General features: G+C 36.7%; 2 protein-coding genes across 14 annotated transcripts in view; both read left to right on the top strand.

Annotated features, from left to right (window-relative positions):
- LOC110833336 (alpha-N-acetylgalactosaminidase) overlaps positions 1-3,961 on the top strand; it is a 100,808-nt gene extending 96,847 nt beyond the window's left edge. For all 5 annotated transcript variants that reach the window (XM_022071301.2, XM_022071309.2, XM_022071318.2 and 2 more), the window contains 2 exons: positions 723-795; positions 1,736-3,961. In XM_022071301.2, the coding sequence (XP_021926993.1) occupies positions 723-795; positions 1,736-1,845 (183 nt within the window). In that variant the 3' untranslated portion in view covers positions 1,846-3,961. The remainder of the gene's footprint in view (positions 1-722; positions 796-1,735) is intronic.
- A 565-nt stretch (positions 3,962-4,526) lies between these two features.
- On the top strand, positions 4,527-25,352 carry LOC110833303 (alpha-N-acetylgalactosaminidase). Of its 9 annotated transcripts, none has more exons than XM_087347540.1 (12): positions 4,527-5,239; positions 6,229-8,102; positions 8,189-8,311; positions 14,523-14,687; positions 16,272-16,446; positions 17,747-17,921; positions 18,820-18,914; positions 19,542-19,703; positions 21,559-21,756; positions 22,367-22,531; positions 22,610-22,685; positions 25,086-25,352. In XM_087347540.1, the coding sequence occupies exons 4-12, from the start codon at positions 14,533-14,535 to the stop codon at positions 25,124-25,126; spliced, it is 1,242 nt and encodes a 413-aa protein (XP_087203666.1). In that variant the 5' UTR covers positions 4,527-5,239; positions 6,229-8,102; positions 8,189-8,311; positions 14,523-14,532; the 3' UTR covers positions 25,127-25,352. The 9 variants fall into 9 exon arrangements, with proteins under 9 accessions (XP_087203666.1, XP_087203668.1, XP_087203670.1 ...); XM_087347542.1 differs by lacking the exon at positions 4,527-5,239 and having other exon boundaries at positions 5,750-7,280; positions 7,972-8,102; XM_087347544.1 differs by lacking the exon at positions 4,527-5,239 and having other exon boundaries at positions 5,750-6,798; positions 7,972-8,102.
- Positions 25,353-26,070: the final 718 nt, after the last annotated feature.

Here is a 26,070-nt window from a genome sequence, read left to right on the forward strand (position 1 = left end):
GAGTTTGAAGATTGCTGTCTTCTGGGTTGTTGCGTTGTGTAGTCTGGTAGATGTTTACCAATGTTTCGGAGGTCATACTGCCACTGTCATCAGGGCAATGAATCATGACCTCTGAAACGTTGGTGGACATCTACCAGACTACACGGCACAACTTAGAAGACAGCAATCTTCAAAAGATACAATGTTTCTTTCAAATATTTCATTCACTAAAGTTGCACTGGCTGACATGAGCATATGAATTTCTATATGTACTGTAGTCTGAGACATCAGTTTGGTGAACTGTGAATGGCTTTACCATCCTGACCACTGTCGTGGTTAGAAGAACATATTGTTTCATAAGATATCATCCTCTAATATGCTGCTATTGTCTCTTGTCAGTTCATTTGGTGTGTGCACTACAGTGTAGTGATTTTGTATCAGCTCATTATGTATTTTTTTGCAACTGTATGCAAATGTTAATATTTACCCATCAGAAAATATCTGGTTTACTTCACAATTACACATGCATGCTCCTCATATTATGCATATAGAGAAATGTTGTTTTGTATGGTAGTACTGAGCAGAGAATGTCATACTGAACTTAAACACTCATGGCTTCTCTTCTGATAGATTCCAATTAAATTACACAGCATATTTTGAGATGGACACTGAAAAGTTGAGAAAAATATGTGAATAGATTGCATGTTACATTGTCTTACCCTAACTTGTTTTACATTCAACAGGATCTGTATGAAGACGTGAACTATGGGGTCTTAACACCACTTACTAAGATAAAAGTGAAAGTAAATCCATCTGGTGAGTACATTTTTAAATATAAGTCTTGATAGATCGTTTCATTGATTTTTAAAAATCAAATAATGACTATAATTTCATACTGAAGTGTGTAGATGGTATTAATTGATCTTGTAAGACTAAAGTCTGTTTTATGTCATGCAACATTAACTGTGTGATGTCTAATACTGTTTATTATTGTAATAGATTACAAAGTGTCACCCTCAGTGGACTATTGGTTAGTGTGTTTGCCACTGGACCCAAGGTTCACGGGTCGGATTTTTAAGGGTGATAAAAATCAGTAGCACAACTTCCTTCGGAGGGGAAGTAAAGCCGGCGGTCCCATGTCATAGATTTGCGGCATGTAAAAGAACCTTACGAGCATGATATGAGATGTTTCGTAAGCAAAATTCAGCAGCCATTTCTCTGACAGTCAAATCAGGATTGAGTAGAAATTGTGCAGAGTCAGTGGGCTGGTCACTCACTACTTCACACACAACCAAGACCAAGAAACCTCCAAAAAAGGAGGCAGTGAAAACCCACAACAGGGTTGTAGTGCTGAGAAACAAGCAAATTTAGACGTCCTTGCTGCCTCCATCATCAGGGAAATGATGAAGGCAGCAAGGACCTCTGAAATGTTTCCTGGGCCCCACTGTTCATATTGCTATGTTGTATGTTTTTGCTGCAGCTTTTAAGCTTGCGATTTGGTGATGAATATTATAGATGTTTTATGATTGTGGATGTGTGTGTGTCTGTGTGCATGCACACAACCTTGTGACACTACATGTGTTTTTGACATTTTATCTTCGCACTGATTGCTTTATAATCAAGGTGCTAGCAGCCAGTGTATTCGTATTTATGCATTGTGGTAGCCCACTAAGGCCAGTTTCCCTTGAGGTGATGGACCTTCCTGATTGTATATTCTAATTACATTTCATTTGATTAATATAAGAATCTTGTGCAGGTGTGGTGATTTTGCGTGCTGATGTCCAACCTGGACGACCATTTGCTGCAGCCCAAGAGACACAGTATGACCCATATCAAGTGTTTCAGTATAGATCAGGTGGTATCTAGGTACCTGATTGGGAGGTCTGGTTCAGTGAAGAGTTGGGTAGTAACACTCTTTCACATGTTTTGAGGCAAGGGAATTGTACAGGACGCCCAGTTGTGGAGCACGTACTGCAAGCTTATGTAGCAAGTTTTGTTGATATTACACACTTCTGCAATAATCACCTGAATTGTTGTTCGTGTTCAGGTTTCAGAAGTAATTTCAACGTACATACCAATCAGAATACACTATCTGTCCCAAGGATTTCAGGGTTAGGAATACTGAGATTATCAAGTATTTAAACTTAAAAAAGTTTTAGTTTTTAGGATGAACACTACTTAAAATAGTTTAGTTTATTTTTATAATGGTTTAAACATTTAAACATCATGCATTTCTTTATGTGCCAGCCTAAAGTGTTCACCTACAGAGGACATTTAGCGTAACACTTCTGAGCAATTGTGTTCCCTGAATTAATTTACAATAAACATTCTACTTTCTTTCTCCTCTTAAAACATTTCCATGTACATGGATTGTCTGAAAAATTCCTTGTTGCAGGCTGATATCAGACATTTTTAGTTTATGTTGCAGGCGTAAATGGGATAAAACACAGCAATGAAGCTCTGAATGTTTGTGACATCACTGAAGTTTCTGTGAGCTGTTTTGCTGTAATTTGCATAATTTCCATATGTAGGTGAGAGGAAGTGGAATTTAATTTCATGTCAGATACCACTGTTGAGGCCAGATTCAGCAGCCGATGCTTGTGACAAGAATTAAGGCAAATGGCTTTCAGAATTAGGAACATCGCGCAGGACCTCATTTCAGATTCGTCTTGGCACTATCATTCGACAAACTTGCGTCTGTACTGTGAGGTAATATAAATTGTAAGCAGATTTAGCACGCTGGTCAGTCGAAGATTGCGAAACCCTGGAATTGCATTTGTTCTCTTTAGAATAGGTAATCTCGATTGAGATCTAACATGAGACCAATATTGACGTCTCATGCCCTGCTGTTTGTAGTAGGACATTTCCATAGTTTTAATGTAAAAGTGTGGTAATATTACCATTCAGGGAGAATGGCACTTTAACATTTGCCAACCATGCCTTCCAACTTATGTGTAGTCCATTTTGCGATGTGTAATATGGGGAGTCAGATCTATTCCTGTTATAACTGAGCTGAAAATGTGAACAACCAGTTAATCTCTCCACAGCTCATACACATTAAAGGATTGATTTTTTATGCTAAGAATCAAACCGTATGTTCTAATTTAAGGGTCAAAGTTTGAAAAGGGAGAAATAGGAATGTTGGATAGTATGCGTAAATCTTAAATTAAACTAATAGAACACTAAGATATGCTAGTTATATTTTATAATTGTTTAACAAAATTAAACACAGGGAACAGTTTGCCTTATTGTTAAAAGTAAATCATCATTCAAACATGATATTTTTTAGTTTTTAGTTGTTGGTATGGTTAGTGTATTTATCTAATAATGTGTTGATGTTGGTTTTATGGCTGTAACACCATGTGGACTTGTGGTTAGGCACATAGTACCTCCATCTTTGTCTGTAAGTCCATATGATGTCATGTCCCACAAGACCAACATCGACATCTTATACATCACTAGCGTTTTGAAACTTTTAATTTAAACTGTACGTATCAGTTGCTCTTTCTTCAACAAAACATACATAGATGTGTGCATTTATAACCATTTGTATGACACACGGGTTTTTACAGTACGCTATGGACATCTGCTCTGAAAATGGTTTGTAATGTAATCTTAAATACCATATTTATTTAAGGGAGGAAGTTTGTTACAATCCCTTGCACTGAAGCAGTTGGGTTAGATTATTTATTACATACCAATTTCTTTTAAGTGGCTGTGAGCTTTAAACTATGAGTAATATAGTATTAAAAGATGGTATGGATGACTGCCATGTAATGGTGAGAATACAGGAATATGTTTTGTTAATTATGAAAATAATTACATAAAATTAGATAGCATCATTTTCTTTCAGCAAGTAAGTAATATTACTTTATTTGCTGTGGATTTGTTAATAATGTGCAGTGAGGAAATACGAAGTTTTCTTGTTTGTTGTATCAAAAGAACATCATCGAAGATTTGAGAAATAAATTGCTTTACTTAAGATTTTCATTGTATGGTAGATCAGTTAATCCTATGAATACTTCTTTAAATCCTGTTTTATGTAAATTTTCTTACTCATATGTTGACTATGAAGTTCGGTTCTAGTAAAACTAAGAATAATATTAGAATTTGGTAGTTTCAGAAGTGGTAAATGAAAAGTGGACATGAAAAAAAAATATGTGTATACAGTAGACTCCCAATCCAGGATAGTTGGGAAATGCATTTTACTAGATTATGGAAGCCTCAAATAATGTGCAAAAAAGAAAGACACAAAAGTTTATTTACACTATACACTAAATTGAAATTTTTAAAGATTTACTACTAACAGAAAGAATTTAACATAAAATTTAGTACAATAAGTACATACTATTTTTTTAAAAAGGAGTCCTTTGGATAGTATTATCATTCTTTTGTTGTAAACTTCAAGTTTTAGTTTCAATTGATTTATGTTAAATAATATGTTATTTTTGTATGTATTCCTTTTTTTTAAACATTCTAACTTTTAGAACAGATTTTCTAAATTAATTTGTATTTTTGTTTTAATTTGTTTCTTCCCTTTCATTATCACAGGTTTTATTGCATTATCATTTGCTTCCTATCGTTGCCTACTACTTCCGTTTCTCCTTATCCGTTTCCACTTTACGTGTTCATTCCTTTCATTGGTCTCTTGTTCATACAGTAGAACCTCTTCTTCGCTTAATCTCTTGTACGGTCGGCAGACTGGGACAGGACAACACAGAAGGCGGTCGGTCATGTATCCACGTTCGAAGAAGTCTTCGAAACCACGACCCATTGTCTGAGAGTCAGATACATGTGACCACTGTGAATGAATATTCGTGGTTTTCATTTTGAAAAATTAGTTTTCTGTTGCTTCTGAACTAAGTTACTACTGCACATCCTGCAAACACCTGGTGCGGTGCAGTGTTCGGGTTTTCTTGCCTTGCCTACGCTCGTACATATACACAGTACCAAGCGCCTGTTGAATCTGTTTACACTGCACGCCACACGCGGCGACGCGACAAAATCGAGGTCACGTTTTCTTCAGTATGGACATGCAACTTTGGATTACTTCAACCCAGTTATCTTATCTATTTGCATCTTCATTTGTTATTTTATTAACTAATTTTACCCACAAGTTTACATGTCTGTGGAAGTTGCTTCCACTTTTGAAAGAAGATCATGAACCAAGGTGTTCGAAAATAAATTTCTAATGTGAGAACCTCAAGTCTTACACAGAATATTTGTACTTAAGAGAGACGAATGAAAAGTATAAAATTATGTGAGTAGCTTCATAATTGGTACACATAATTTAATATTATTATGGTGACTACATGCAGAAGAAGTAGATATGTAGGACATGTAGCAGTTATACGTAAAGTAAAGAAATGCATGCCAATTCGATTGAAATGGGCAAAGGTAAGAGGCAATTTGGAATTCGTCGTAAGGTGTGAATATATGAACTGGCAAGGATGGATATATACTGTCTATGTAATGGCGGTTGTTCTGAATGCAGAGAAGATCGTTCAGGTTCTATAAAAGTGGGAGAACTTCATGACAAGTTAACAAACCACTGATGGAGGCACAAATTTATTGTAAGGGAAATTTATTTAAAGGCGCTGTTTCAGTTGCAATGTTATCTAATGTTGAAGGAGATAAAATAATTCACTATTGGTGTATTCGTAGCCAAGTCTGAACGATTGGATCCCTTTTCATTCCAATGTTTATGGTTTAATTAGCTGATTTTCTTTATTTGTTTTATTTCGATCGTGCTATATCCAACTTGCACCAACGTTATGGATACTAACTAACTAACTAGATGGCGTTATGGAAACAGCTTTCTTATAAATCAATCGCGTTATGAAAACATGCCTTATTGAAAAAATGACTATCCCCTGTTGGCGCTGTGGCAGATCCACTGGTATCGTAGTTAATATGGCGTACTTTCTTTAACCCTTAATTTCTTTGTCCTTTGTGCTCTATATTTTCCTGGACAAAGGAAATTATATTTCTATAGAAGGCTCTGGCGTAAAAAATATTACATAAGGTAAATATAGTGTCCCAAAACGATATATACCCTCTTAATAAGTTTCGAATGAAAAAGCACAGTACATGATATGGTCATGTTTTACGTCAACTAGGAGCAATCAGAATACAAATGTCCGAAGAATGCACGTGGTTACAGTGCGTTGTGGTATGGACTGCAGTTTCCAGTCTTGTCATTTAGAATCCTGGCCCGAACAAGGTATATTATATCGTTCTATGTTTCAGGTCTGTATTGTGTTGAAACAGGCAGTTAATTAACTAGGAATTGTACTATATGTTTTGCTGCGGCCGAAGGCTGTTTATTCTTTGGTGCCTACCGGAGTCTGGATGGATCATGGGCACCAATCAATTGCTGTGATCCCACTACATGACGAATGCAGCACAAGAAATACTGGTTTCTTTTAAACATTGCAATGACATTCTAAATGTCTTACTGCCCTTGCACCTTTTTTTTATTATTTTTTTTTTTTGCGCTGTGTTGAACTCTAGTCTACTTTCCTATTACAGATTGCCAGCCGTATAAATTCGTTGTGTACGATAAATTTCTAGGACATAACCTAAAAATTCTACACCCTTTCCACCTCCATCGTCACGGGAATGATGTGGTTTTTGTTGACCGGTGTGATTGTAACTGTAACAGCGCTATGCTACGTTTAGGAAGAGTGCAAAAGAGTTGCACAATAAGTATTTGTGCTGAAGTCACGTTTTAGAAAGTGATTTTACAACACCTTAAAGGATATATATGAATAAAGATAATGAGCCATTCACTGTTGTTCGGTACTCTGGTGTCTGCAGGTAAAGAACGTTAATGCATTCAGTCAATTTTAGTACTTTATTAAAGCAGTTGTTAATGAGAATAAAGTAGGCAAATTTTCCCTGAAGTCATTGCCACCCAAATGTAGCTGTCATCAGCAAAATGACACTGTAATTTGTTATTCATTAATCCTATAGAGGAACATACAAATGGTGTAGGATTTGTCACCTAAATAATATATTCGTGTATTTAGAATAACAGTGTTTAAAAGCAGAACTCAGTATTCAGAATATGACCCATTGTAAAATATTTTCTGTAAGAAAGAATGAAATTACTTGCATGATCTGAAGCTTTCACGGCGACAAAGTATAATAAATTCTTCTTAGGCTATCAGCCATGTAAGGTGGTTTAATAAAGAAAATACCAACATTTCAAGAACCATCTTCATCCTCGTCCTCAGGGTACAGGGACCTACCCTAAGTGGTAACAGTCATGACATTGTTTACTGGACCAAAGAATGGTGGTAAGTAGCTGACCATTTTAACTGTAAATGTACCTGTGGTCTGTCACTTGACAAAACACCATGTCATAATGACTCCTGAAAGTGAGTGAAGAGCAGTTATTGAATTACTAAAGAATATCTGTGGCAGTCATTGATTTGAACATCATTAGATGTTAAATGACTTGAAATTGACACTGATGACAAGCACTGTGGAGGCCAGCAGCAGAAACAGCCATATTATTGCAACTACATGCACAACTGAAATGTATGGCATTCAACACTTCATCGCAACAGAATTATATTACAGTTGGGGATAATATGAGAAAGTAACCACATTTTTTGTTTGACACATGATTTTTATTCATTAGTAGGTGCAAATTAACTTTTGTTAATTTTTAGTTGACTTAAAATTTTCAGGTTACCTGCTTCAGTCTACTGAATAGGATTAGGTTAACATGTTCTATTGATATTTATATTCTGTTTATTTCATTCTATATATTCTTTTTATATTTGTATTTTAATTTATAATGTGTATGTCTTAATTTATTTGAAATTTCACCAAAACGATTGATTGTAATGAGAGTATGTATTTGCTAGTGAGGGAAAGTAATTAATTAATTCTTTACAGTAGATACTCCTTTTACTGCCTGAAAGTGTCATAATTATTTTATGTTGGATATTAAATATATTTTACTGTCTTGCATTTCCTCAGGTTCTTACTGCCTCGATCATTAAGGCGAAGATGATGATGATGATGAAGGCAGTAAGCACCTCTGAAACAATAAGTCATTTTCTGCCAGACTACATGGCACAACATCTTTGTATACAGCCATCTTCATAAAAGTGAGCATAATTGAAAGTCAGTATTGGACTTGTTTCATTCCTGTGTGGGCCCTGAAAATCTTAAAGTTGACGCTCTTTGTTGACAGGTTGCCATCTCTGAAGGAGCTACTTTACATGGAAGTTAAGAAGCCTGCAGACAGATGAAGGATCACCGAAAGTTTTCATCTAACTTCATGGCAATGGCACAATCTCTGCGATGGATGTGTCTGGTACGTTACAGATTTTCCTTAGGTACATTGTTTGGAAATTGAAATTCAGAGACTGATAATAAATTTGTATATGTCAGTTTTGTGGACATCTACCAGACTGCACGGCACAACTCAAAAGACAGCAATCTTCAGATTTGTATAGTTATGTTGTAATGGACATGTTAAAGAAAAATTTACATCATAAAATGTAGGAAAATTCTACAAATTAGTGAGGGAAATTACTTTAGAAATGCCTAAGAAGGGGAAAATATGTCTGTTTAAAAGTTACTACGTGCCATTATTAATGTCTACAGCAGAAACTTGGACATGGAAAAGGGTCAGTACTTGTATTTGTAGATTAACAGTAGCAGAAATGAAAAACAAATAAAGCTAATCTAAAGTTAAACACACGGAAGGTAAACTAACAAAGAATGAGATTGGATGGGCATATCTTAAACTAATCAATAAACATATATGATATATGTTGAAATGTAGATGGATGTCTTCTGATCTGTACCACTGTGTAGTCTGGTAGAAGTTTACCAACATTTCAGAGGTCTGCTTTCAAATGTGTCTTAATCTATTAACTGTAATCAAAGATGTTTATAAAAGAAAATGTGAATCATTTTACTTAAGCAGCTGTTATTTCTGACTTTACGAAGTCACACGTTCTTAACGTGTTTCTTGATTTACGCCTATAACGATTCAACTTCATTTATGTTAGGTCTATGGTGGGACAGATAGTGTTAACTGACATCTAGTCACACAGAGAGATACTTCAACAAATGGTTAATGATATTTTACAAATATCTGTATGAAAGTATCATTGTTATTTCTGATAAAGATAGAAATTCAGTCTGCTAGGGAATGGTTCATAAAATATTTGTAAAGTGAATTTGCTATTCCAGTGGTAAGATTATGCAAAAAATTTAAAATTCATGATAAAATGTAGCTGTTTTTGCCTAATATGGTAAATAGTTCATCTGGGATGTTGAGGTGCGTCAGAACTCTGAATTGGATGCTGTGGTACAGTGGTGACGGGAAGGCTGTCAATAGAGAAATAATATTTCGTGGGAAGTGTGGAATTTGCAGATGTATTATACTTTCCAGTGTACTTAAGACGTATCTGCACTGCCTATAATGATTTTGGTTATGACCTGAGATAAGCAGCATTTTAGCTGTTTATCTATTATGTCGTAAAAATATTTGTATCAGATGGGGAATATGAAGAGTTACAACATACTGATAAGATGGAACAGAGCACCTCTTGACCCCATTAAGTACAAACCACAATGATTGTTTGTAAAGACTGTTTTAAAACTGTTATATTATTCCAAGAGATATTACAAAAATTCTAGACCTTCCACAGGTAAGTTCTAGGAAGAACTAGTGAAAATATACTTCATTTTAAATACTTCCACCTCTATGCAGCAGCAGTAATAATTTTTGTTTTTTACTTATTTTATGCATAATTTCTAATAGTGCATCTTCATACTATAAATTTAAGATGTCTCTAAATAGTGTGGTTTGCAGTTAACAGATGGTGTTAGTCACAATTAAAAACTGTAATATGTACCCATGTGTTAGCATAATACAAAGTGGTAGAGGTTAACTTTAGAGTAATGCAAATTAATGTTGAAGTGATACTGGAAATCAGAGAATTTGTGTAAAGTGCAAAGACAGTGGAGACTCAAATATTCAACTGAGCCATCAACATGACAAACAGTTTCAGGAAGCTGTGATAAAGACACATAAAATAAATTATCGGGGAGACCTCACTCATCAACAAGTTGGGAAAATTCTGCTGCAGTGTTACAGTAATTCACACGATCATCTAAAAAATCTGTAAGGCAACATGCAAGAAAGATGGTAGATTTTAAAAACTGTTAGCAGGAAGTGGTATGTGCCTTAAGGCTGTTACACGCATTGGCTGAAGATGATCCTGATCACAGAGCTGGGTTTTGTGACAAGGAAGTGTTTCAGGGGCAGAGGCTTTATGTTACCCATGTTAGCCCAGCTCAGCTGACACTTTTAAAATGAAAAATAAAGTCAATTTTCTGATTCGGTGGTACTCCATACACTGAAACTCAGTAGAAAATATCAGATAAAAAGCATCAACCAGCCCATCACAGGTGCTATTAGCCACCTTGTCCAGGCTTACATTCCATGCCTGTATGTACGGGCTCAATGAAGGGTCACAAAATAGTGTAAACTTGAAGGGAAGAGGATGGCAATACCTTCAAAGCTAAGATGTTACACAAACCTAGACTGATTGTAGTGCCATGTAATCTGATAGAAGTTTGCCAGCGTTTCAGAGGACCTTGCTGCTTCCATCATCAGGGGCATGTGCCATCACTACAACCCAGAAGACAGCCATCTTTGTACCCTCTTTCTGTATAATATTGCATTGTAGAAAAAATATATGAGGCAAATAGGCACCAAGAGTGATCTGTAATAACTGGAAGATTATGAACGTTGAATTTGGAAGAAGTTAGAAGGAAGCTGTTATAGCCGATATGTTACAGAAAAATATTTGCGTTTGTTTAGAGGAATTGGAGAAAATTCTGAAAGCTCAACTATGAGACTTGCTCTCCTGCCAAAGGTTTTAATACAGTAAATCACAAACAATAAAAATACAAATTCTCTGACACTGGTCCCTAACTTCTGTTGTTATTTGACAATACAAATAGGCCCTGATTTACGCCGGGGTTACTTTCCACCTCCTCATGGTCGTTAGCTGAAGCGGCGTAAATCGAGGAAGAATTATAATGTATTGTACTGGCAGATGAGGAGAAAGCAACTGATGCTGACACTAGCACCGCCTAGGCTCCCACTTCCTGTGCCGCGTTTACGCTTGCATTTTCAAATTTTCTTCCGATTTTTTATTTGTTTATTATTATTTTAAAAGAGTGTTAATGTGAAACAGTGTAAAATTAAGCGTCGTAAAGTGGGGCCTACCTGTATATTAATATAATATGGTCGTATAATGCTACTTGTACTGAGCTTTGAGGCTGAACTGTGAAGATGGAGGTGATATATTTCTCCGAAACATAGATAAGCACTTACAAGACCACTCAGTGTCACAAACCAGAAGACCACTGGATCATATATAAATGATGTAAGTGATGATAACAACAATTGATTTATCTGACTTAATTGTACTGATGAGACTTTGCAATATATTTACATTGAAAGTGTTCTCTTCATCAGATGATAACAAATCAATCTCTTGACCTGTTTTCTTCAGGTTAAAAGAAGTTATGTTGAAACAGTGCAAGGAACTTTAAGATACCAGAAAATGGTATAAATAGGCTTTGTGTATCCAAAATGTAATTTCTTCTTCTCTGTACATCTTGTGGGTATGTTGTTGTTGATAAGTGTTTTGTAAAGACTCTGAAAGTCATCTTATTTTTTAAAAAAAGAGTTGCTGGTAGTGTAACTAAGTAGGAATTCACTGTAAGGGGCTTTAGACCCATGTTTCAATAATAAATAATTTATATTTTTAGGCTTCATAATGTCATAAAGTTTGTTATAATAAAGAAAGAGGCTGCACATACAGAATTTTGCTGTTGATATTAAAATAGACTGTAAGAAAACAGAGTTTGGTGAAATTAATTGGATTTAGAGGGCTTACATTCAATAGTAGAAAAATAATTTTCTTCTAGTGATGACAGTTCTAATAACTGAAGATTGGTTTGTTAGTTTGTCTGTGTGTGATTGAGTCAGGCATGAAGAAGGGATGTATGCAAGTAGTTGGTTGGGTGTGAAAAAAGTTAATGAGTTCCCTAGTTCTGGCTTCATAACTAGGAACAGTAGTGTGTGGTAACATTAACGCTGAGAACAACTGAGAATCAACAAGGTTATCATGTTGAATAGTCTGTTGAGTGACGGGGCAGGATCCCTGAGAAAAGAAACGATGTTGTTAAAATTTCGCTGTGCAGGAGATATTGGAAAATTTCTTGCACAGTTACAGTGTGTCAGTGATTACATATAAGTTGTAAATAGCATGTGAATTGCAAATCTGGCAGTTTGAATGGTTTGCTTGTCCAGTGGCCACCGGTATGGTCTGTGAGTCGCGTGCATTCAAGACCTGTTTGCATGATAATTATTCAGTAACTGCATTTTAACATTTTCTATCACAAATGACAGTGAAACACAAAAATTGTGTTAATGATGAAAGATAGGAAGAGTATAGTCATGATATGCTTCTTATTATCATGTTAAAAACTGCTGATTTTCAAATCATATGCGTGTATATGCATCATCATTTGTACGCCTCATTTAATGTTGTTAGGATGGTAGGATGGATAAGTTGTGAGAACTGCATACAAAATTTTGGTTGGGAAACCTCAAGGATAACTAAAGCATACATGGATAATATTTAAATAGATTTTGTTGAAGTAAGATGCAAAGATAAGAACTGGACTGAACTGGCACAATAAGGTTCATTGATAGTGATTGTGAATATAGTAATGAACCTTTTGGTTTCATAAAAGGGGGCTTGACCACCTTAGTAACTATCAACTTTAAGGAACGCTCTGCTGGATGACGTTGGTTACACCTGTTTTATGTGATTAAAATGTAATCTTTTGCTCTGTGGGAAGAGCTTACATTGTAGGTATTTGACAGAAAAGGAGATTTTTAATATCTAAAGAACATATATTATATATTATTTTAAGCTTTTGTGGTGACGTAACTCAATAAAATTTTCTTGTGTGATCAGCTGTGTCAGATGGTTAAATGATGAAACATCAGCTGATCACCCAAAAATTTTTTGTTGAACATATATTTTATTGGGAATAGAGAGATGAGTTCTGTTTCAAAAAGCTGTTTAAATGGTATAATATGAAGTACATAGTGATAAAAAAAGTCATGTAACCTATCTCAGATGCATGTTCTTCTGCCAAAATACAAGTCACATTAAAATCAGAAAGCAGAAATACAATGTATAAAGTGAAGCTTCCGCGGCGACTAAAGTTGAAAGACTCTTGGGTTACTTGCCGCATCATGTGGCTAAATGGTGAATAAACCATATCTACCGCCAATGTTTCGAGAGCAATCTCTGCTCTCATCCTCAGGGCTGCTGCGTAACAAATCTGGTCCTCTGCCACATGGCACGGCTTGTAACTTGAGTCTTTCATCAAAGAAACAATGTTAGGTTGAGTGTTGGTAATGGCCACCACATTCAGCAATGCATACAGTCACTCTTTTCATCGCGTTTCGTGCAGCCTGGTGAAGGGTGTCTGCAGTGACAGAAACAGTTCTCCAGATGAGATATTGTTGATTCGTTTGGTGCAGGAAAATCAGAAAATATATCACTAAACTCATTCTGGCATGTTAAGTAAGAAGGAGATGCCACGTAGTGTTTGACAATGAACTCCTGTTGCGCTTCTGAAAGAGACATCCTTGTACTTTGCCTGTTGAAAGACAACTGACTGGTACAAGCAGATTACAACATGACATGACCTGTGTGGGCTCTTTTAAAGTCACAGCAATATTTTATGTTTATTAATCCAATAAAATTGTGTTGAATTGCAACCACTAGTAAATACAGGATGTTACAAAATTATGTATACACATTCAGTGAACTCAGTTGGGACCACACTAGGTTCTCATTGTAAACACAGCACATGGAGATCAATAACAAGGTTAATGTAGGATTTGAGGTTTTCACGACGGTGAATCTGAAGATTGCTGTCTTCTGGGTTGTTGCACCATGTAGATGTTTACTGACGTTCAGAGGTCCTTGCTGCTTCCAACATCAGGGCGAAGAATAAGCCATGCGAGTGGAAAGTGCCAGAGTTATATGGACAGGACAGTTTAGGAGTAGCCAAATCCTAATCAATTGGAACTGGTGTCAGAATCAGGCGAGGGCATGTGAACCAATAGGAGTGTGTGGGCATGTCACAGCGTGTGCAAGGGAGGAGGAGAGAAGGAAAGACAGAGAGGTTCCAATTGCCCTGATGATGGAGGCAGAAAGGACCTCTGAAACGTCGGTAAACATTACCAGACTACACAGCTCAACAACCAAGAAGACAGCAATCTTCAACAAGGTTAATATTCCATGTTATAATGTGGATATATCTTTTTGGGACACTGTACGTTAACATGGGTTATGTGACTTTGATCACTCTGTACAAGTCTGCACTTTGATATTTGTAAAATGGGTAACAAATTGGAAAGTAGACACCACCTATATTAAATCCAGTAATTTTAATTTTTTTCTGTGCAGGTATGTGACAATGATGCTAAGGGTTTGTGTCATTGCGGTGAGTATTTTGGCAACAGCTTTAGCTCTGGACAATGGGCTAGCCCTTACACCACCAATGGGGTGGCTTGCCTGGGAGAGGTACCGTTGTATAGTTGATTGTGTGGCATATCCAGATGACTGTATCAGGTAATTCAATTTGAGTATAATTATAAACAGTGTGGCGATTCATGTGATAAAAATGTATACATTGATTCTGATTATACTTTAATTGGAATATTTATTTGAAAATAAGGATACTAGCTGTCACCTTCTATGTAAAATAGAGCAGTAAGAAATGAGATGAACTGAAAAGGATTGTGAAGTGATTACAGATGGATGAGAATGCAACTAAGTGATCTGTTACAATCTCAAATATTCTGCGGAATTTTTGACATGAATAATAGAAACATCTTCTGGACTGATAAAGGTGTTTGTTAATAACGTTCAGGATTTTAACCTTTTTATAACCAGTAGAACAATATATAAATTCAGTGCAACCATATATAACAATAGAATTTTGTTTATAGTATCAGGCCTGTTTGAAGTTAAAACATATTATTCAAAGTAAAACTGATCAAATTGAGACTAAAATTAAAGAGCACTACAAAAAATCCCCCATTAGGAGAGAAATGACTTCCCACGCACATATACATTCTGCTTATTCGTACCATATCTAATACCAAACAAGCTATTTGACTTTAAACATGATTAGTACCTAAATATATATTGTGGTCTTGTCACTTTAGTGTTTCATAATCATAATAGCCTTATTTCTACAAGTTATAATGTTTTTCACTGTATTATTCTATGCTCAGATAAAATATAATATTTATAGCGAACAGTTTAAATTTTATAATTTTAATATATTTTTTTTTAAGTTCAGTGTAAGCCCATATTTATTTAAGTTAAAATATATGTACTTAAACAGAGTGATTAAAGCGTATTTGGGCAATTTGAAACACTTATCGCGAAACATCTAGCAATAAATAATTGTTCATCAGGCTACAGTAACAAAAAGGTAACCTAGTGCAGTTAATATGTGCTCTGTTTTTCTGTGGCGTTCTTTCTCATTACATTTGTAACATGTCACAGTAACATTTCCTAACATAGGAAAAGTGATTATATGCAGTAAATACACTGGAAACAAAATGGGGTATGTTTGGCTGACCAAACAATTAGACAACTGCTCAGTTTTTATAGTGATGAGACAATATTTCGTCTTCGTGGAAAGTGAACAGACATGGTAAAGTTCTAGGATGTGGTAAGTGACTGTCTGTGTATCGCCTTTTAATACATCACAGACAGCCCAAAGGTGCTATGCTGTTTTATGAGAAAATGATAATGCCAGAAACTTTGGACACTGTAAAGGAAGAATAAGAAACTATTATGATGTGGTGTAAAATGTCTGGCTTTTAAAATAAAGCACAAATTTATCTTTAGTAGGGTGAAAGATTTTTTCTCCATTCCTATGGTCTGATTTTCAGTTTGACGTTGTTAATTGTTTCATAGTAAATGCTTGAAATTTTTCAGGGAGCCTGTTAAATTAAATAATTTTATGAGATTAACTTAAACTAAAAAAAGTACTCACCTGGCAATATGTAGTAGTGTGACCTCTTCGTAAGATTCTTAATTTTACACTAGAATACCTAAGATGAGAAAAATATTGAACTTACGTAACCAAACAAGGAAGCCAACAATGTTCAATTGTAACAGTTGCTTCATTCTGAACAGTGAACAGCTGTTTCGCCGTACAGCAGATCTGCTGGTGTCAGAAGGCTATGCGGATGTTGGATATGAGTATGTAATTATTGATGACTGCTGGTTAGCCTTAGAACGAGACAGTGATGGTCGACTTCAGCCTGATCCACAGCGATTTCCAAGCGGCATCAAGGCGCTGGCTGACTATGTGAGTCAAACTACTATATCTCACATTTCAAAGACTTTATTGATTAAATAATTTTTGCTTATACAGGGAAGATAAAGATGTTTTCTTGTGTGTAGAATCACTGTGTTATGTTAATATTTTGGTTTACTTTCTGTTGTCATACCAGTTATTATATTTTATTGACATTTTTTATACACAGAGAAATCAAATCCCAGAAAATTTAAGCTTAATACACTCAAGATTCATATGAAAATAATTGTTGCTCTATTGTAAATTTATTCTTGTCCAACCGAAAGAATCTTGGTCAATGTTGAGTCAAGTGTGAATATTGCAAGGGTGTATAATATACCTCTTCTTCCTGTCATGGCTGCCGACTGTAAGTTTTAGTGATTCACGGCAGCTGATGTAATGATTACATAGGTGCATGAAAGCAAACAAAAATTCTGATTGTTTTTTAAACTTTTATTATTAAAATAGTCTTGTAATATAAAGCAACCTTCCATAATATTTACAAGAAACTAAAATTTCTTTCAGCTGATTTATTGCAGGTCTTCGCAATTTAATTCATATTTTCTCCATGATTATACTATCCTTAAATTTAATAAAACATTCAAAATTCTATGAAAAGATTTCAAATTTAAAAACTTTTTATTTTAAAAGGAAAGTACTTTATAATTTAAATAACTCACATCCCAGAAGCATTTTCTTCAGTACCCCAAGAATAGGCCAATTACTAAAACATAAATTTCACAATAAAAAAAAGCTGTCACACTTCCTTCCAAATGTCTTTACATATTATAATTAAATATATGTCCATATAGACAAGTTTAACTAATTTACATCTATGCAAACCTTAGAAATTATTTAAAAAATCACTCTTCTGTGGAAGAACCCTCATAATAGTTTTAAAATACTGTGCCACATTAAAATAAAAGTTCAGAATATTCACCATCAGTCCCTGTAGTGTGCTATACTCTGCAAATTTCATATCTGGTGTAATAAATGCTGGTTCATAAGTGATAAATGTGTAACAATATGAGTTTGGCAACAAACGAATTTTATTGAAGCAGACTGTTTTCTGGACATTATCCATGAGATGGGGATTAGCTCTATCGATCGGGCCCAACAGAGTAGGTTTTACCTGAAGACAGTGATAGACTCCCATCTCAAAAATGTCATGGTTTTTATTGTTTATAATGTCCAGAAAACGGTTTGCTTCAACAATGCACCGTCATCACATACTTTCAGAATTGAGCTGGAATTTTGTTATTATGCAAAGTCAAATGATGAACCTTAACGAGAAAGGTGTTTCTTGTTGCAGGTTCATTCCCGAGGGCTGAAATTTGGTATCTATGAGGATTTTGGGACTTACACATGTGCAGGTTACCCTGGTGTTGTGGGTCACATGCAGACAGATGCACAGACGTTTGCAGACTGGGAGGTAGACTATGTGAAACTGGATGGTTGTTGGTCAAAACCTGAAGACATGGATACAGGTCTGCTGTCATTAATATAAGGTATTAACCCTTAACCGGTGATGTGGTTTTCTGTATCGCTAACAGTGATATGAGGTCTCAGAGACCAATTGAGGTTTGGTAATCCTACCTTATTCCAAATTAATTTGGTATGCAAGAGAGTTTGAAATGTACCGCTACATATCAGTCATTTGTATGTATCACAATATCTCTTTTAAAAGAAACTACTTAGTACATTTTCTTAACATTTCTAAGGATGTGCAGGATTCGCATGAAGTAAAAATTAAAATTAGAAATTTTTATATACTTCTTACTCTTTCATTAAAAATTTTGAACTGAATAATACATTTTGATGCTTTATGTTATGTTCTAGTATAATTGATTAAGAAATGATCAATATATTTGTTTGAGTGAACATCTGCAATTAGTAAACTTCTTGATTTTGTCATTCTCCCTCAGTACATTTCCTGTTGTGGTCACTTTTAATTGTACACCCACTTTCACTGCTAGCATCACTCCAACCTTCTTGTAAGTACCCAAGCACTTCTCCAAAATTACGATCATAAGATATAACCCATTACAAAACACACTTTCTCATGGTTTTGACGATAGCTGCCAAGTCTAAAAACTTGCGTTACCAGTGACGTGCCGTCTCCCAGGCCTCCTTCACCAGGCTAAATTTCATGTTACAAATGGCATTGAACGACCAATAAAGGGGTGGAAATACGAGTAGACATATAAAGAAAAGACAAGAAGAGGACTGTAAGCCATTTTCTCTGGAAATTTCTTCTGCTGCATTCTCTCAGACTGCATATCATTGGTTAAGGGTTAATATCAACTTTTTATTCTTACTTATATTTGAATAAAATGTAAAGTAATTAAAAAGTATGTATACAAACAGAATAAGTATGTTGCACAGGCTACCCACTGTTCGGACAGTACCTGAACCAGACTGGGCGTCCCATGGTTTACTCCTGCAGTTGGCCAGTGTATCAAGAGTTTGCAGGCATTGAGGTATGTGTCTCTTTGGTTGTAAATAGAATTAATTTAACTATGTGCTTCCACATATCAGCCTGAGTGAAGCAATCTGAAAGATGTAAACCAGTGAAGATTGCTGTCTTCTGGGTTATTGTGCTGTGTAGTATGGTAGATGGCCACCAACGTTTCAGAGGTCATACTGCCTCTGCCATCAGGGGGATGAATGAGCCATTCGAGTGGAAAGGGCTCGGTTTATAGGGATTGGACAGTGAATGGAGTAGCCAAATCCTAGCCAATGGGAGCTGGTGTCAAATCAGGCGTGAGTGGGGACCAGTAGGAGAGCGCGGGCGTGTTGTGGGGTATGTGAGAGAGAGGGGGGTCAAAGAAACAGCCCCCTTGTGAGGGGCTCAGGGAGTGTATCTGGTAAGGCACCAGACATTGGGAGTTGGGTGGAGGGTGGAAGGGAACACAGATCGGGGCCTCGGCCCTACCATACTACACGGTGCAACAACCCAGAAGACAGAAATCTTCATACTCACTACTTTGAAAACCTCAAATCCTACATATGTAAACCAATGTATATGAAGAATTGTTATTGTTATTACAATACTGTTACGCTTTTGGTTATGTGTATGGTACATGGAAACTTCATGTTTACTGCAGCCTGATTTTGAGTCCTTGAAGGAGAATTGCAACTTGTGGCGCAACTATGTGGATATTGATGATTCATGGGAAGAAGTAGAAATTATCATGGACTATTTTGCAGAAAGACAGGACAGGATTGCTGATCACGCTGGTCCTGGACACTGGAACGATCCTGATATGGTATGTTGAATTATAATCTTTATAAAACACATATCCTACAGTTATAAATCTACTGTAGCCCAATTTTTCAGGTGTCCCTCTTATAATGTCATTTCTTTTAAACATATTTTATTAGTTATGTCATAAAAAAATGACCAACGTAAAGGAATCTGAGAAGGGAAAAGACAGTGACATATCGCAATTGTGTTCAAAGTTTAGTTTTATATAACAGATGTTATATAACATTCTGTTACAATTGTAACTAATTTCCTATTTTTGTAAGGAAGCTCATAAACTATTAGCCTCAGTCACATTAAATCCACATAACACTGAGACATGTATAAAATGAAGCTTTCGCGGCGACTGAAGTTGAAAGATTCTCAGGCCATGAACCGTGTCAGGTGGCTGAATGGTGAATAAACTACAGTGAAACCTCGATGCATCGTTTTCGAAGGGGGTGGGAAATAAAAACGATGAATGCGGGAAAACGATAGATGCGGGAAAGCATTAAAATTTTAAAAAAAAACGATGTTTCTCTTTCAAAGTTACTTCTTTGTACCAAAAAAGTCTTTAATGGTCAACTGGTTTGTCGAAACTTTACGTTTTAGACCAAACAGAGCACTTTCCACGTTCAAAATGTTTTCCTCGTCACGTTCACTAATATTAAGCGCATAAAAGAACGACTTCACTTTTGCCAATGCTTCGGCAAAACTCGGCAAAGCTTCGGGCTCGCATTCGTCGTCTTCCTCTTCCTCACCACTCCCACCCCCTTTGCGGACAATAACAGGAAGAATGGAAATACTATTACTGCCGAACTCAACGAAACGTAGCTGTAGAAGACCCTGAACCGCTGGAAACGAGATGAACCAGAAGAATGAAAAGTGCCGCCAGTCTTTCCTTTGTACTTGTAATAAAAGCATTTGTGAAGAAATTCACACTGCACATGCCATCTGGCATCGCTGGAACGAAATATGAGTGTACCCTAATTAAAATCGTAAAATTTCTGACAATGAGCACCGCCATTCACTCCAACCATCACCCCTGCACCGCTGACCCTCATTCCAAAAGAATGTACTGGTTGGGCGACATAACAGGTTACCGCTACTGTGTATTCCAAAAACATTATGCGTCTTTCGGTATTAATTTATCTCTAAACCCAGCATTTTAAATTCTCAGGAACGATCATTGCGGGAAAATTGTGGGCCGGGACTAAGATTTTTGAACGATCGATGCGATAAAACGATAGTTCGAGGAACGATAGAAGCGGGAAAATGTAACATTATTTTATATGGGATGTATTCGGGACCGAACAAAACGGACGATGCATCCGGGAAAACGATAGTTCCGGGAACGATGGATAGAGGTTTCACTGTATATCTTCTGCCAGTGTTTCGAGAGAAATCTCTGCTCTCACCCTCAGGGTTGTTGCATAACAAATCTGGTCCTTTGTAGCGTGCTCGCTGGCAGGTAATAGCATGGTGCTTGGCAGAAGACGTGGTTTATTCACCATTCAGCCACCTGACGTGGCTCATAACCCGAGAGTCTTTCATCAACTGAGACATTTTATTCCACTGAGTCACTGATCGTGGATGCTTTTCTAGTAGAAGGCCATTGAGAGCCTTCTTCAGAGACCTGAAAAATGTTACACTACACAAGTTATGTAAACAGTCAGAGGAGGTGACGGACATTCTGCTGGACATTTTCGTGGTGCTTTATTATCTGAATTCCCACAATTCCTCTAGTGGACCATATATATCAATCAGAATCACTGGATGCTAATTCTGGACTCTGAAGTGGGTACTGAAATACTTCTCAGCCCATTTATTTAACAAGTTTGTGCTTGAGCTTATCTTAATAATTGGTGATGCACTTTCAGCTAATTATTGGGAACTATGGACTGAGTTACGACCAGAGTAAAGTGCAAATGGCCATCTGGGCAATCCTGGCTGCTCCATTGCTCATCTCTACGGAGCTCAGAGATATCAAACCTGAATACAAAGCAATCCTACAAAACAAGGATATTCTCGCTGTCAATCAAGATGCACTGGGCATCCAGGGACATCGCATTAACAGTGTAATCGTCTTATTGATACATTTTATTTTGTGAACTGGGAAATTGATTTCACAATTCCAATATTTGAAATATTTTATTTTCAGAGAATCAAAAGTATTGACACGTTTTTCAAATGGATATTCATACAAACAAAATAACATTTCTATCCTCTCTGAATGATATTCACCTCTCAACATAGGACTGTATATTTTCTCATTTACTTTACAGTACACAGTTTTTTCTTACAATTGAGTCAATTAGCTTGAAATTCAGATCTGCTTGACATATTTCTGTTCATCTGAAGTTATAAAATATAGAATACATATTGTAAAGGTCGCGCGAGCAGTGGTACGCGATGTGTAAGCCGAGAGAGGGGAGTTCGGGGGGCCTCACAGCCTCAGCTGCGGTGACACACCGAACTAAACACAGCTAGAGCTACAAACCAACTGAGGCTGACACCCCTCTAGCGTGTGTTTCAGACGGGTCCATCTCATACGACCAAAATTAGTCCTTTGCGCATGTGCTAGCACTTCTCGCCCGACTTGTACATACATACCTTTGCTAAATGTAACTGTAATAACAATGGACATCAATGTCGGAATCACAGAGAGACTGTCGGTTTCCATTTCAGTCAGCAGGGATTGAAATCTGGACTCGTCCTATCAGCCCTTTGTTAGGTGATAAATATTCATATGCTGTGGCTTTCGTAAGTCATCGAATAGATGGATATCCTTATCTTATCTCTGTGAACCTTGCTGAAATAGGGCTTACCAGTGCACAGGGATATAACTTCCAGGTAAGGATATATCTAATTATAATGTGCTGGCAGATAACGTGTGAATGACATAATATTTATGAAATAAACATTTTACAGGACTTATATGATCCAGAAAGCCCTCCGGAAATCTTAAAACCAGACTCAATTCTAAGCATTCGAGTAAATCCATCAGGTGAGTTTTGTTTATTTCATTTGTTATTCCATATGAGAGGTAACTAGCCTTTTATAAGGATTAATTATTGTTTTAATCAACTCATTGTATCTGAACAGTCATTAACTACGCATTTTCCCCCACATAATGTATTTGTGGTTTTTACGAGGTGCGATCGAAAAGTTTCAAGACTGTGTCAATAGAGGACGAACCGTATGTAGTACGAGCTTCTGCCGCTAGGTGGTGCGGCCTACATTCATAGTGAATCAGTGTGCCAGCCGGCATAATCGAATTAGCATTTGTTTCTTAGTTACGGGCGTTTTGGTAGTGCATTACACCGACCCTCCTGCGATTTCGGAATGGCGTGTGCATCAAATTTTGCCAAAGACTCGCCAAAACGGCTACGGAAACCTATGAAATGCTAAAGCAAGCATTTGGGGAGTCCGCAATGGGTCGTGCACAAACTTTTGTGTGGCATTCACGTTTTAAAAATGGCCGAACCTCTGTCGATGATGACGAGCGTTCTGGACGACCATCTTCGAGCACAACGCCCGAAAATGTTACGAAGATTCGGCAGGCCATTCACGAAGATCGACGTCGTACCATCAACGACTTGTGCGACATTGTTGGGATAGGCTATGGGACCTGTCAGCTGATTCTAAAGGAAGAACTCCACATGCGACGCATCATGACAACGCGCCAGCGCACACCGCCCTCAAAGTTCGGCAGTTTTTGGCCTCAAACACCATGGCCGTCATCCCGCACCCTCCTTATTCGCCGGATTTAGCTCCGTGTGACTTCTTCCTCTTCCCAAAGATGAAAATTCAGCTAGAGGGAAGGAGATTTGAGACGATAGAAGAGATTCAGGCAGAATCGCAGATGGTGCTTGACAGGCTGACAAAGAAAGATTTCCAGGGATGCTTCCAGGCTTGGCAGCGGCGCTGGGAACGTTGTGTTCACTCCCAGGGGAACTACTTCGAGGGTGATGGATGAATTTAATATCTGAGATAAGTGTACGGGTTTTTATAGGCGCAGTCTGGAAACTTTCCGATCGCACCTCGTATATGATTCTGATAATAAACATCAGTAATTTCCTTAAACAGCATACTAACTGATACTTGTAATGGAGATGCATTGTGTTTATATTATTGTAGGAAGTGAATTTTAAAATATTATTTAGACAAGTTTTGCCAGTCACATTGCTTTTCAAGAAAGTAGCCCTGGCAGTTGTCAAAGGATTTCTGTTTTCATGACAAACTTCGAACGAACTAACTAGCTGGCTTAGGGAACCTGAAGGTTCATCACTGAATTAACCAAAGCCCTCCACTGGACGCTGTCCCGGGGCAACAAAATCCAGTTTCCTTCAACTCCTATCTCCCACAAATCCTGCTTGATATTATCCACCCATCTACGTCTGGAACTCCCCCAGAGGTCTCTTCCCTTCAGGCTTCCTGACCAATACCTGGTGCACACCTCTTGTCCCATCCATGCGCGCTACATGCCCAGCCTATCTCATTCTTCTCGACTTAATCATCAGACAATACTGGGGGAGGAGTGCAGATTTTTAAGCTCATCATTATGCAGTTTCCTCCACGCCCCATTGTCTTCCCTCTTAGGCTCAAATATCCTCCTCAACACTTTATTCTCAAACACCAGCAATCTGTGTTCCTCCCTCAGAGTGAGAGACCATGTTTCACACCCATACAAAATAACAGGCAAAATTATTGTTTTGTATACTTTAATTTTCAGGTTCTTAGAAATCAGACAGGAAGACAAAATATTTTGAACTGAGATGTAGGAAGCATTTCCGGAATTTAGTCTCTTCCTAACTTCCTCATGAATATAATTTTGTTTTGTTATTGTTGTTCCCAAATATTTGAACTTTGTAATACTTTCAAAGGATTTATTAGCCACCGTAAGATAATTCTGCCCGCCTGCCTGCTGACGACTCTGAACGTGTACTTAGTTTTTTCTGAATTTATTTCTAGGCCAACCTTTCTAATAGCTTCCACTAAAACTTGTGTGTTCCTCTTTATCATATTTATATCATCACCCAATAAATTAACATCATCAGCATATGCCAACAGCCGATGTGTCCCATTCAATTGCAAACCCTCCTGCCTATCTTGAACTTTCCTGATGACATATTCTAGCGCAAAGTTAAAGAGCAAGGGAGACAAAGCATATCTTTCTTTCAGACCATTCTTGATGGAAAATGAGTCTGATAAATATTTACCTTTATGAATTTTGCTACAGGTGTCATTTAAGCACATTTTTATTAGACTCACTAGCTTCTTTGGTATACCAAATTCAATGAGAATATTGTATAACATTTCTCTCTTAACAGATTTGTAGGCTTTTTTGAAATGTACAAACAAACTTCAAAGCATAACTTAATTCATAATATGACATATGTTTCAGGGGTGGTATTTTACAGAGCCACTATTATTACAGCACTGTAATAGACATTTCATAAGGACTTTAGAGCTGAAAGAAAATTTGGATGTATCAATACATTAATGAAATATGGAAGACTCAGAATTGCACCAGTCTACATTAAACTTCATATGAACAGAGGTTTACTCTTACAGAAGAAATAGTAAGATTTATTCTTTGTAATGTAGACTCTGGAGATTGTGTCTATTTTAACATTTATTTTATGTATTAAAAATAATTTTTATATACGAATTTTCATTTATTCATCAAACAACATGTAAATTATATCAGCACTCCTCATTTCGATGTTCAGGCAACTCTCGGTTTACGAACGCTCAATTTACGAACATTCGCCATAACGAAAGTCACAATTCACGAATCTTCGTGAGTGCGAGGATCAGAGATGGTTCTGGGTTCAAACGGTTCCTGCGTTTTGTTTTGATTGATGTCAGTGCGGAGAAGCCTTGCTCACGCAAATACGTTGATGGGAATGGTAGGAGGTGTGAAATAGCAGCGTCACTAAGCTCCTTGAACTCTTTGCGAGCAGTAATCTAAAAGTCGCAGATTGACATAATTTCGAATTTTATTTTCAGTGAACCGTCAACGAACATTTCCAGCAGGTTTTCCTTTAATTTTAAGGGAAGATCAGAGGAATTGATGGCGGTGGTATAAAAAGGGTTTGTAATCCAATCTTGGGTATTGTCTTCTCTCTCAATTTCTGGAAAGTATTTCAAAAATTGTATCCTGAGATTTTCCAAGTGGCATTTGATTATTTCCAAAACGCCATCAGTAACGCTAACTTAATTTTGTTCAGTAAGTTCAAAAACAGTTGGGAAAACTGCAACATTCCCATTATTAACACAATTAATCCAATATTTTAGTTCTGATGGAACAATTATGTTCTGTAAACTTTGTGAAGTTTTAAGTTACAGCTGGTAAGCGATTTAATGTGCAACAACATTGTGATATG

Source organism: Zootermopsis nevadensis, unplaced genomic scaffold (genome assembly GCF_977971745.1).
Source record: "Zootermopsis nevadensis isolate Lab colony 2312 unplaced genomic scaffold, Znev_1.0 Znev_ptg000012l, whole genome shotgun sequence".
NCBI lineage: Eukaryota > Metazoa > Arthropoda > Insecta > Blattodea > Termopsidae > Zootermopsis > Zootermopsis nevadensis.

Coding starts and splice junctions, on each gene's coding strand:
- LOC110833303 (XM_087347540.1), top strand. CDS start 14,533: ATGATGCTAAGGGTTTGTGTCATTGCGGTGAGTATTTTGGCAACAGCT. Junction 16,447..17,746: donor TCAAGGCGCTGGCTGACTAT/GTGAGTCAAACT, acceptor TTCTTGTTGCAG/GTTCATTCCCGAGGGCTGAA. Junction 21,757..22,366: donor AGGGACATCGCATTAACAGT/GTAATCGTCTTA, acceptor TTTCCATTTCAG/TCAGCAGGGATTGAAATCTG.